This window comes from Lutra lutra, chromosome 15, assembly GCF_902655055.1.
Source record: "Lutra lutra chromosome 15, mLutLut1.2, whole genome shotgun sequence".
Classification (NCBI taxonomy): domain Eukaryota; kingdom Metazoa; phylum Chordata; class Mammalia; order Carnivora; family Mustelidae; genus Lutra; species Lutra lutra.
In genome coordinates, this window is record NC_062292.1 from 30081520 (window position 1) to 30094513 (window position 12994).

The following is a 12994-nucleotide window of genomic DNA, read 5'->3' on the forward strand; positions in this document are numbered from 1 at the left end:
GATAAGGAAGATGTGGTCCATATACACTATGGAGTATGATGCCTCCATCAGAAAGGATGAATACCCAACTTTTGTAGCAACATGGACGGGACTGGAGGGGATTATGCTGAGTGAAATAAGTCAAGCAGAGAGAGTCAATTATCATATGGTTTCGCTTATTTGTGGAGCATAACAAATAGCATGGAGGACAAGGGGAGTTAGGAGAAGGGAGTGGAGGGAAACTGGAAGGGGAGGTGAACCATGAGAGACTATGGACTCTGAAAAACAATCTGAGGGGTCTGAAGGGGCGGGGAGTGGGAGGTTGGGGGAACCAGGTGGTGGGTATTGGAGAGGGCACGGATTGCATGGAGCACTGGGTGTGGTGTAAAAACAAGGAATATGCTGAAAAACAAAAAAACAAAAAACAAAACAAAACAAAAGGGTAAATGGTCTGGACTTAACATGCAAAACAAAGTAAATGGGAGTGTTTTGAAACTAAGTAAATTTGTGACAGGTGCAGAGGTATATGACATTTCAATGAATATTTCACAATGTTAGGATCTGTGTCTTCTTAGGTAATATGCCACCAGAAAAAAATAAGGCTGACATAAAATTGTAATCATCACTACAAACTCTGACTCAAATTTCTGTGTTAATTATAACAGCCTCATTGTTTTTAATGATTACCTTTTCAGTAAATAGAAGTATATCTTTTCAGTAAATAAAAGTATAAAAAAGTAAATAAAAGTATAAAATAGTAAATAAAAAGTAAATTAAAGTATAAAATAAATTTATATTAATAGAGCATTACTCTTAATTTTGTTAATAAATTCATGTTCCATATCATATTTTGTTAGGAAAAACCCCATCAAAAATTTTGAAAACCACTGTCATAAGAAGTAGTTCAGTTTCATAAAAGAAAACTGCATGATGTTTTAAGTTTCTATTATATTCTAAGTTTCTATTTTATCAATTTAGAAGAATCAACAGCATTTACAGTTCTGTTAATACTTAATGTCTCTCCAAGAGAAATACTTTTCTTGTTCTTTCAATCCTCAATGAATTCTTTCTTTTATGTGAACAATATTTTTTTCCTACATATATATGAATAAGCCTTACCTTATAATCCAAATCCTCAAAACAGTTGAAGACCACACAATGTTTGCCCAAGGACTGAGAAACAAAAATATTATTTTAATAGATCTCTTGAATTATGACACAAAATACTAATGCTAAAACTTCAGGAGTAATAAAATGTCTTTACTCTTTTGAGAAAACTGCAATCTCCAGATGAAGTACATACCGAATTTAGAAAGTCACAAAACTTAATAGAGTATAGAGGCACATACACTATTAAGTTGATTAGTACATGGAATGCTAAAAAGTCATGTTTCTAAAACACATCAATAAAAAACTAAGGAAAAAGCATTTCAGGGACATCATTTCAGTGACATCAAACCATCTCCTCCACTTTCATAGTCTCTGTCTCTTTCTCTGTGTCACACACACACTCCCACACACACACACCAGGTAGAAGTCTGCATGCAGCTCGAAATTACCCTTAAATGAGGGTGACGCTGCCGCCGTTCACTCATCAGTGAGCACGGTGGAATCCCAAGTAAACAGAAGCAAACTGAGCCTGCAGAATGCCCATGTCCCAGCACACAGCAGACACTTAAATGTGAATGGATGAGTTACATGACTTCATGGACCTGGTAAGGTGTCTGTTAAATGTTCTGAACATCTTACTAGCAGGAATGGTGTATATTTAAGATACCATTAAGGTTTGTGTGACTAAAAACCCAAGAAAGCAGCATTCTGGATACCAAAGGCACTTACTTTGGCTAGATCTTTGACACTCTCTGTTTTGCCCGTGCCGGTGGGGCCTGCGGGGCAGCCCCCCAGATTCAGGAGCAGCGCTCCGGTGAGGGTGAGCCAGCACCTGTTAGTGAGGGGCGTGATAACCAAGCGGGGCGTGCAGCCCAGGTACTCGTAGCCATATGTGAAGCTGGCATCTCCTTGAGACACGTAGCACAACTTCTGTCTGTCGTTCCACTTATAGTGCAAATGCCTGAAAACAGTGGTGCAAGTGCACATGTTATTGGGGCAAAATTAGTTTTTGTTTTCACGTGTAGAAACCTAACATTAGAGGGAATGTTGACTAAAAAATAAATGAAAACGTTAAAAAAATGGAAAGAGTTATGGCTAATACATGAGTGACAAAGTTAGAATGAAATACTAGAACGCCGAATCCCACAAGCATGTGAGCACTTGCCCGGTGAGGAAAATGGTCTCGCGGAGTCCTGCTGCTTGGCTGTGATGTGGGCACGGCGCAAATCGAGGATTTATACAAGAATCATCCCTATGAAGTGTATTGTGGTTTTCAATAAAGATGTGGCTCAGACATTGTTCATTATAACCAGGATCCTTACTACGAGGGTAACTGAAATGCTATTGTGGTATTTATCTTACGAACCCTGAGAATCGTGAGGCTAATTCTAAATTTGCTCATCATCTATAAGGCTACCAGTAAAACCTGCGACCCAGTTGTAGCTTTACAATATATATTCTTTCCCCCCCAGATTTACAGAGATATTGAGCTAGGCCTTCATATTAGTTTAAGGCGTGACACCATAATGATTTGATATATGCACATACTGTGAAATGATCACAGTAAATTTAGGTAAATTTAGGTAACATTCATCATTCACACAGTTACAAATTTACTTTTCTTGTGATGACAGCACTTGAGATCTACTGTCTTAGTATTCTTCAAATACACAATGAAGTATTATTAAACTATATTATTAAACTATATTAAACTATAGTTCCCAGGCTAGCCATTACATCCCCAGAACTTATTTATCTTCTAACTGGAAGTTGGTACCTTTGACCTCCTTCATCCATTACATCCATTACATCCCCTGCCTCTGGCCCCCACCCATTTCTCTGTTTCTATGAATTCAGTGTTTATGGGTTTCACATATAAGTGAGGTCATACATTGTCTGACCTATTTAATTTAGGATAATGCCATCAAGGTGTTGTAGCAATGGGCAAGACTTCTTTCATTTTTTACGGCTGTGTCATAGTTCATTCTACACATGTACTACATTTTCTTTATCCATTCATCAGTTAATGAATGTCTTGGCTATTATAAATAATGCTGTGATGAACATGGGGTACAGATACCTTTTTAAGATAGCACTTCATTAGGGAAAATATGCAGAATTGGAACTGCTGGATCATTTGGTACTTATATTTTTAATTTTATGGGAAACCACCATACATTTTCCATAGTGGGTTAACCAATTTACATTTCCTCCAATGGCACATAAATTTCCCTTTTCTTCACATCCACACCAAAATTCATTTCTCGTCTCTATGATAATAGGCATTCTGACAGGTGTGAGGTGGTATCTTATTGAGATTTTGATTTGCATTTCCCTGATGATGAGGAGTGCTGGGCAGCATTTCATGCACCTGTTGGCCATCTGTATGTCTTCCTTGGAATATGTCTATTCAGGTCCTCTGCCCATTTTTTAATAATAATAAAAAAACAACAACCTTTTTTGCTATTGAGTTGTAGGTGTTCTTTATGTATTTGGGGTATCAATCCCTTAGTGGATTCATGGTTTGCAAATATTTTCTCCCATTCAGTAGGTTGCCTTTTTATTTTGTTTATGGTTTCTTTTCTTGTTCAGAAGCTTTTGGTTTGATGTAGTTTCACTTGTTTATTTTTTGTTTCCTTCACTTTTGGCATCTAATCCAAAAGTTATTGCCAAGACCAAGTTTACTGCCTTATGTTTTCGAGTAAGAGTTTAATGGTTTCAAGTCTTACGTTCAAGTCTTAAATCTATTTCAATTGGTTTCTGAGAGTGGCATGAGATAGGGGTTCAGTTTCATTCTTTTGCATGGGGATGTCTAGTTTTCCCAGCGTCATTTATTAAAGAGACTCTCCTTTCCCCATTGTATATTCTTGGCTCTTTTGTTATTGATTGGCCATATATGTGTGGTTATATTTCTGGGCTATTCTGTTCCATTGGACAATGGATTTGCTGATGTCATACTGTTTTGAGTACTACAGCTTTGTAATATAGCTTGAAACCAGGAAGTGTGTTATCTCCAGCTTTGTTCTTCTTTCTCAAGATTGTTTTGGATGGATACTTGAGGTATTTTGCAGTTCCATACAAATTTTAGGTTTTGATCTATTTCCAGTGGAAAAAGGTCGCTGGAATTTTGAGACGTTTTACATTGAATCTACAGGTGATTTTGGGTAGTATGGACATTTTTTTTTTTAAAGATTTTATTCATTCATTTGACAGATAGAGATCATAAGTAGGCAGAGAAGCAGGCAGACAGAGAGGAGGAAGCAGGCTCCCTGCTGAGCAGAGAGCCCGATGCGGGGCTCGATCCCAGGATCATGACCTGAGCCAAAGGCCCCAACCCACTGAGCCACCCAGGCGCCCCCGGACATTTTTTTTTTAAGAATTTATTTATTTGACAGAGAGAGATCATAAGTAGGCAGAGAGGCAGGCAGAGAGAAAGAGGGAAGCAGGCTCCCTGCTGAGCAGAGAGCCTGATGCGGGGCTCGATCCCAGAACCCTGAGATCATGACCTGAGCCGAAGGCAGAGGCTTAAACCACTGAGCCACCCAGGTGCCCCTAGTACGGACATTTTAACAATATTAATTTTTTCAATCCTCGATCATGGATTGTCTTTTCATTACTTGCGTCTTCTTCAATTTCCTTCATTAATGACAAAAGAGTTTTCGGTGTACAGATATTTCATCTCTTTGGTTAAATTTATTCCCAAGTATTTTATTCCCTTGGTGTAATTATAAATGGGATTGTTTTACTTCTCTTTCTGATAGTTCATTGTAAGTGGGTAGAAATGTAACTGATTCTTGTGTATTGACTTTGCAACTTTACTGGACTCCTTTATTAGGACTACCAGTTCTTTGGTGGCATCTTTAGGGTTTTCTGCATATAATATGTCATCTGCAGCAAGAGACCGTTTTACTTCTTCCTTTCCAATTTGGATGCCTTTTGTTTCTTTTTCTTGTTTAACTGTTCTCACTAAGACTTCCAATACCATGTTGAATAGACATGAGGAGAGTGGACAACCTTATCTGGCTCTGAATCTTAAAGAAAAAGCTCTCAGCTTTTCGCTGTTGTGTATGATGTTAGCTTTGGGCTCATCATATGTGACTTTTACTGTGCTAAAGTAAAGGAATGGTAAGCTAAGTAAAAAGGTATCTGCTATCCTAAGACCCAAGATTTGTTTTATGATTCAAGTACTAAATCATTTAAATAGAATTTTTATTTCCAGAGCTTTACTCCCCCTATTCTTCTTCCCCTAACAAAATTCCCAAACTTGCTTGACTGCACCTATAGTATACAGTGATTTTTTTCTTGATTACCATAGTCAAAAGAAATACCTCACAGTTAATTTCATTAATTTTTAGATTCAAAGCAGCTTAAAGGTATTTTTTGTCTTAATGAACTGGTAGCTTATTTTTAAAATATATACAAATAAATTGAAAGGAATTTTTATATCATTCTTGAATAATCACCATTACTTACTAATGGGACATGTGTACCTGTTGTGCACTGCACAATTTATCAGACCTTATAATCAGATAGGATACTGTCAATTTTGTTTCCTATATCATGTTTTCATTTAGTCCTTGCTTTTTTATCAGAGCAACTGCTCAAACCTAGATTGGCAAGAATGAGAAATCATCAATATGATGATTCTAATGTTTAATTAGTTAAGGTTTAAGGTTAAACTTGTCAACTACCTTGAGCTACCAGTTTGTTTGGTGTCTGACACATGATGCATATCCCTCTAAGTCTTTTAAAAGTTTAAAATGTTTTGGGACGCCTGGGTGGCTCAGTCAGTTGGGCATCTGCCTTCAGCTCGGATCATGATCCCAGGATCCTGGAATCGAGCCCCGAGTTGGGCTCTCTGCTCAGTGGGGAGTCTGCTTCTCCCTCTCCCTCTGCTCTTCTACCTGCTTGTGCTCGCTCTCATTCTCTCTCTTTCAAATAAATAAATAATATTTTAAAAAAATGTTTTGCAGTGTCCTGTAAGGTCTCTATGGGGCCTTGGGACACCCTGGCATACAACTTGGGAACTGTAGCCCTAGAATCATGATGCTCCCAGAGTTGTTTAGAATCATATGTTTCCTACTTTACTTTTCTATTTATGTTCTTCCACCTTTCAGTTTCACTTTCAAAGACAGTTACTAGAAAGTAATAATGGCATACTGAACTTTTGGGTGATGGTTCATCAATACAAGATATTTCTTTGGCAATTAAAAATGGTATACAGTTACACTAAAAGTAAAAGGAATACATGAATATTAACAGTAAAAGTAATATGTGAATATATATCAAATATAAAGTATTCAGTAAAATTCAAGTGGTGTTAGTCAAATATATCAGCCTCTGGGCTCCATTTTCCCTAAAGGCTAAAGGAAATTGTCACATTTAAATAAGGAAATTTACACTCATGCAGAATTTCTTAAAAATTAACTTTTCTTGAGAATCAAAGACATTATGTAGTCAGGACAGTTATTTTTTCATGAACAGAGGTTTCTTTAGAAAAAAATAACTCAGAAGTTTGAAATTTCACATTTATCATAGGAATCTTATGCTTGCTCTCCTCTTCTCCCCAGGGTCAGTGGCTCTATTCTCCTACAGTTTCACATTTGTGGTGTTTCATATATAAAATATTTATGTATGAATATGTACTACCAGGCTCCTGGTAGGAGAAAGGGGGCTCTGAGGTAAAGAACTGGCTAGAAACATGCTCTGGTTTGTTTCCCTGTTTAGAGGGCTCCAGAACGGACAGCACATAGGCAGAGTCGAGGCCTGAGGGAGGGCTGCGCTCTGGCGGAATGACGAGAGGAACGAAGCCCATCCAGGAACATGAAGCCCAAGGAAGTTAAAATGATGGGAGGGCCAGTGTAATAGAGAAGGAAGAAAGCATAGCCATCGGGAACTCAAACTGACACAGTTTGCCCAGAATTTCTATAAATCCCAGGAAAATGAAAAGTCAGATTTGACTTTTGAGGTAGAATTTGAGGTAGAGAATGAACTTCCCTAGAGGTAGCCGTGTGATGAGTTATTTTAGGCAGAGTGGTAGTGGGATCCACTTACCTCGTCCACTCAAAATCCCCCACACCGAAGATGCCTTTCAGCAATAAATCTCTCACAATGTCTCTGTGGTGCACGCAGAGCGTGAGCAGCGCTCCCAGGACAGCCTGTGTGCGGGGGTTACTGGTGTCCAGCGTCACCAGCTCTGCAATCTCTTCTAGGTGACGGACCATGCTGCTGTGGACCTTCTCCAACTCTGGTCTTGACCGAGAACTCACAAAACATTTGATGCAGTCATTATAAAACATGATCTGGCTCTGAAAAAGTAAGATATAAAGATGGTCCTTGAAAAATAAACTTTATAAGTTAAACCAGATGTTTTCATGATATGTATGTGTGTATGTGCGTGTGAAAGAGAGCATACACATTTGAATGTATTTGAGATTCAGACACTGAATTTTATTAATGCTCATGGCCTTATTTTTAAATAAATTGAAATATTTTTATCACCAATAGTTCTAGTTTTGAAGTCTGCTATTCTTAGCAATCATCACTAGACTGATAACATCACTAGCAATCATCATTAGACTAATAACCCAGGACAGTAATAATGGTAGAAAACTCCAGCATGAAATTAGGACCGTGTGCTCAGCTGAAACCAGAAATACTCTTTTTAGAATATGTTGTCTGTAATCATAATTTTCAGAAACTCTGTGTGACTTCCATCATTTGAGCCATCTTTTGACACTCACCTGCTCCATATGTGCCAGAGTTGTTTTAAGAAGGCCGCTGGATTAATGTCGCAGTGACCTGGAAGTCAGTGGAGGGGACTTCCAGGAGGCCTGCAGGTTTCCAGCCCACGACTGGGTGAACTGGGATTGCAGTCCCTAGGATAGTACCTACTGAAGGAAGAGCATGTTGGAGGTGGAGGGGCGTGAGTTCGTCTTGGGATTTCATGAATTTGAAGTGCCTATGAAACACGTAGGTAAGGCTATAAAGAAATAAACATCGGAATACTTAGCCTAGAGGTAAGAGGTATAGGGGTGGGACTTTCTTCCAGAGCAAGGTAAGAGGGGAGAGGATGTGGAACCTGACGCATCAGTCCGTGTTCTAGGCTGCCTGCAACAGAAACAAACTCTTTCTTACAGGATGTGGCGGGCCAGCAGGTGGAGAGACCATGGCCTGGGTCTCTCGGGAGTGGGCAGGAGTGAGTCTGGGCCGGGCAGCAGGAAGCGCTGTCAAAGCCACCGCACTGCTGTGTTTGAAGCATTTATTCAAGATTCACAGCCTCAGAGGCAGCATCCAGCAGGCCAAGTCCCCTTGCTAGGTGGCATCAGTGCGGGTTCTGGGGAGGTGGCCTGAGAACCAGATCTCTCTCTCTCTATCTCCTTAGAGATATCTCTAAGCTATCCTTAGATAGCTGGAAGGGAACCATCCGTTGCTCTGGCTTAGATAAACCTGCGCTGAAATTCTCAGTGGCCGGAACATGCAGGCCTGTTATCATCCCCACTCTCCCACAGCCATCTGCTGGGAGAAGGCTCCTGGTCCCGTTCCACATGCACATGCACAGGAGAAAGGGACATTGCAGTGGTACACTGGGATGGGAAATTAGCAGCAGCCCGGGCAGACAGGGAAGAAACTGGCAAAATCTGTTCAATGATTCCAGTTCAAGCCCATAAGGAACCGCTTTTTATTGTTCAGCATGTTTGGAGGACCGGGGACCTGGGATGATCTTCTCTTCACAGAGCAGATCTGATGATCTGGGCACCTGGCCAACCATAGGAATGTCTAGGCTGATTCATCATGACTTCACTGCCTTTGTAGACCACAGGTTATCCAAGTCCTTGCGGCGCAGGATCTTCGAGTACTTTATCGATATGCAGTCAAGTGCACAATGATGGGAACTGGGGAGATTGAACATCGTTATTTGTGTCCATAACCCTAGGTTCTCAGAGAAGTGACAGTTGTGGGGGGGCAAGGCACAGTGAAAAGATGTGATGTTATCTTTAAGCTTAATAGAGAATTTAATGAAGTCAAATCTGCTTTACAAACAGTTGAGGAGGGTTACTCAGGGGACCAGGGCTTCTTCCTGCATCAGTGCAGAACCACTGTCCCCAAGGTGCGTGGGGACTCTCATCACCAACAGACATTATTGGAGTTTGCAGACCTCTCTAGAGCATTTTAAAATGACGACCGCTCACTGTCTCCAGAGAAAAGCCAGTCCAGTTCCCTTTCTGCTCCCTTGGCTTCCAGGACGCCTCTGGCATTCTTCTTCATAGAGACCCTTCCTTCATCTTTTTTTTTTCTTTTTTTAAAGATTTTATTTATTTATTTGACAGAGATCACAAGTAGGCAGAGAGGTAGGCAGAGAGAGAGAGAGAGAGAGAGGAGGAAGCAGGCTCCCCGCTGAGCAGAGAGCCCGATGCGGGGCTCGATCCCAGAATCCTGAGATCACGACCTGAGCCGAAGGCAGCGGCTTTAACCCACTGAGCCACCCAGGCGCCCCCCCTTCCTTCATCTTTTTGTTACATAGGGCTGTCCCCCGGGGTCTTTCCTTGTCCTTCTATCATTATAAATGGTCTACAGGGGAAATTCCTTACTGTCCTGGCTTGAACCACTACTTCCTGAGTTCTTCTTCTCAAAAGAAACACGTGCTTTGGCTTCCTTGCTATCATGCATACCTCGTTTCTCTTTCTCCTTTGAGGTCCAGAACAGCAACAATTAGCAAATGAAGGCTCCCTGCAAAGATATCCCTGTGCTAATGCCCAGAGCCTGTGACTATGTCACCTAACAGGGCAAACGGTACTTTGCAAATGTAATTAAATCGAGACCTGCAGGTGGAGAGAGCATTCTGGATTATCTGAGTGGGGCCAATATGACCATATGTACCTTAAACTTGGAGAACATTTTTTGCCATGTGAGCAGAGGGAGATCTGACCGAAGAAGAGCAGACAGATGCAAACGGGGCTGGCTTTGAAAATAAAGGAATGCCAGCGGCCTCTAGAAGCTGGGAAAGAGAAAGGAAAGGACTCTCCCCTGAGCCTTCATTCCATTCCTTCCATTCAGGAAGGAATGCAGCCCTGCTGACACCTTGATTTTTGCCAGTGACACCAAGAGGCCTTCAACGGACACAAATGTGAGCTAATATACATGTGCTATTTAAGCAACTAAGTTTGAGGCAACTTTTTAATGACAGCAGTAGAAACCCAATACAGTGCGGGATATCCCTGAGAAATTAATTTGTGATTTATTTTCATTCAACGTTTTATTATGAAACAATTTTAAAACAAACCATAAAAAAGCTGAATTATAAAACAAATACCCAGATTCCCACCACCTATATTCTAAGCAATTCTTTGCTAAATTTACTTTCTCGCTTATCTATCCAGTTTTCTATCCACCTATCCGTCTCATTTTTGGATGCATTTCAAAGTGAATGACACATATAAGTACCCTTCATAATGGTTTCTTTGTAAATCTTTGCTTTCTGGGCAGTAGAGCCACAAACTAACTCACCACTGTGAGGACCACTTGTCCTGGATGAGACACCACCCATGTGGAAAAGGTCTGGCAGTTCCAGTCCTCGACCCCTTGACTTAGAAACCTACAAACAAAACATTTTACTTCTATTATTACGTGCAATCACAGTGGCCATTCAATGCTCAAGCATGACGAGGCCACAGGGGGATTTTCCTTTAGGATCTCTGGTTTTTAATTCTCACTTAGGTATACGTATGGCACCAAATGTCAGAGTTACTAGAGCCTTATTGATTTATGCAAATGCATATTCCCTATATTTTCCTTTAATGTCACCAGCACTTCCCCAATGGGGCCTCTGAGTTTCTGGGTGGTAGAACTAGAAGGGGAAGATGACACACATTAGCTTTGAATTTCTAATACTATCAATGACAAAATCAGTATTTAAAATAATTTGAAACCATCAAATGAATTTTAGCAGTAAAGCCCCCTATTTAGCTTTAAAATTAATCATAAGGAAAAAAGTAAGATTCATGAAAAATATGCAGACGTTTTTATTTAAGATCAAGTTAATACGTGCCAACAGTATGTGTCTGCATATTGTTACAGTGGGTTTTTTTTCACTCAGAAGTTTTTAGTTTCTATATAGTCAAATCGATCAATCATCTTCACATTTCATCACTGATGCCATGTGTCAGAAATTCTTGACACCAAACTTCACTCATTTTCTTCTACTTTGACGGCTTCTTTTCTTTATCATCTTAATTTAGAATTTAGTTTGCTTTTAAAATAAATATTGATTCTTCTAATTTTTGCTGTAATCGCAAAGGGTTCTTAATAATTTTTTTATTATTTTCTTATCACTGCCACTGTGGAGAAATAGGTTTATAACAACTTTCTGTATCTTTCAAAACAACATCAGTGGCAAATTTATGTTTTATCAATTAAAATGACCTTTTATTTTATGTCTTTGTTTTCTTTATCTCTCAAACAACATGCAGTTCCATTTCTCTTTTGACAAAATCTTTTAATTAAGATCTTACTTCTATTTTGACACTTAGCCCCGGGTTTATATTTGTATACACACACAGAGCACACACACTATATTTTCTTTATTTTATTACCTCCAGGGTTTTGTAAATATTTATTCTGATTTTTTATAGTCTCTTGGGAGAGTGTGTATCAAGATTTCTGACTTAATAATCCTGTCTTCATCGTGAACCATACTCCTTCAAATGATAGATAATATATGAATACTATATAATGATATATATGTCAATTATATTCTACACACACACACACACACACAGAGAGAGAGAGAGAGAGAAAACACTGGAACTCACGAAAGTGTGCTCCAGGGCATCCACAACTTGAGAAGTCTCTATCAGATGGCAAGCAAATTGGGATTGAATTCTAGAAAGAAGAGCAGACCCACCAAAGAACACTCCTGCCAAGTTTGACAACCACAAGAGGGAGGCAGGAGTGGCTCTTCGGGACGATGAGGAGAGCTTCCTAAGTAGGGAGTGCAGTGGCCTCTGCCTGTCCCCACACCCCCTGCCCTATTGCAGCTGCCGATGACCACTGTGAATGGAAATCTCGGAGGGCCACTGGGGCTGGGGGAGAAGCAGAGAAGGGCCTGCGATCACACCACACATCCTAACACACGGCGGCAAAGACAGAGGAAGAGAGGAAAGTGGAGAGAAGGGAAGAAAGGAACCAAAGTTCATCAACACTGGCATTTTCTCACAAGAGCGGTGTATCTGAAACAGCGCTGGAACCCACGTGCTGGGGATGGGACAAAGGCAGTTTGCAGCATCCAGGAGAAGTGGAAAGGAGTGTCCACACCTGGGAAGATCCGCCACTCCCAGACTGGGCCTGTGCACTGTCCTGTCCCCGGTGGCTGCGCAGGCCGCCTGCTGCGATTAAACACAAGAACCCGCAGGGAGAGAGAGAGGGAGAGGGACTCGCTCATCTGACTGTGAACGACAACCAGTGTAAACACGAACCTGGGGAAGCAGGGTTAGCAGAGCTCATGCAACCAGACAGCTCCTTTCCCAGTTCCAACACGTGGTTGAAGCTCTCTGGGGTCAGGGGCATCTCACGAGCTGCTGGTATCTGGCAATCACTCGGCCTGCAGGCATCGCGACACAGGAACAGGAACACGTTCTGCTGAGATCAAACACCGCCAGGTCCAGCAGTATTTGATGAGAGAGAAAGCATCTCCCCAAAGGGAATAGTGCAAGTATGTACTCAAAATCTAAGAAAAGGCTTCCAGATAGAAGACACTGTTTTGCCAAGTTGAATGTGTTATGAAGGTAATACCTCACCATTCCATCCTGTGTGAAAACAAAAACGAAGCTTTTTCCAAAACCCAGCATCAAAGGGCAACCCCAGCTCTGCTGTGTCCTCCAATCCCAAACAGCTGTCCCCCATCTCT

At 40.7% G+C, this 12994-nt stretch overlaps 1 protein-coding gene across 1 annotated transcript in view; it reads right to left on the reverse strand.

Annotated features, from left to right (window-relative positions):
• The window catches only part of DNAH14 (dynein axonemal heavy chain 14), a 326637-nt gene that overhangs the window by 207501 nt on the left and 106142 nt on the right, over positions 1-12994 (reverse strand). The window contains exons 26-29 of the mRNA XM_047705359.1: positions 10597-10684; positions 7144-7397; positions 1819-2050; positions 1099-1152 (exon numbers count right to left, since the gene is read on the reverse strand). Of these exons, the coding sequence (XP_047561315.1) occupies positions 1099-1152; positions 1819-2050; positions 7144-7397; positions 10597-10684 (628 nt within the window). The remainder of the gene's footprint in view (positions 1-1098; positions 1153-1818; positions 2051-7143; positions 7398-10596; positions 10685-12994) is intronic.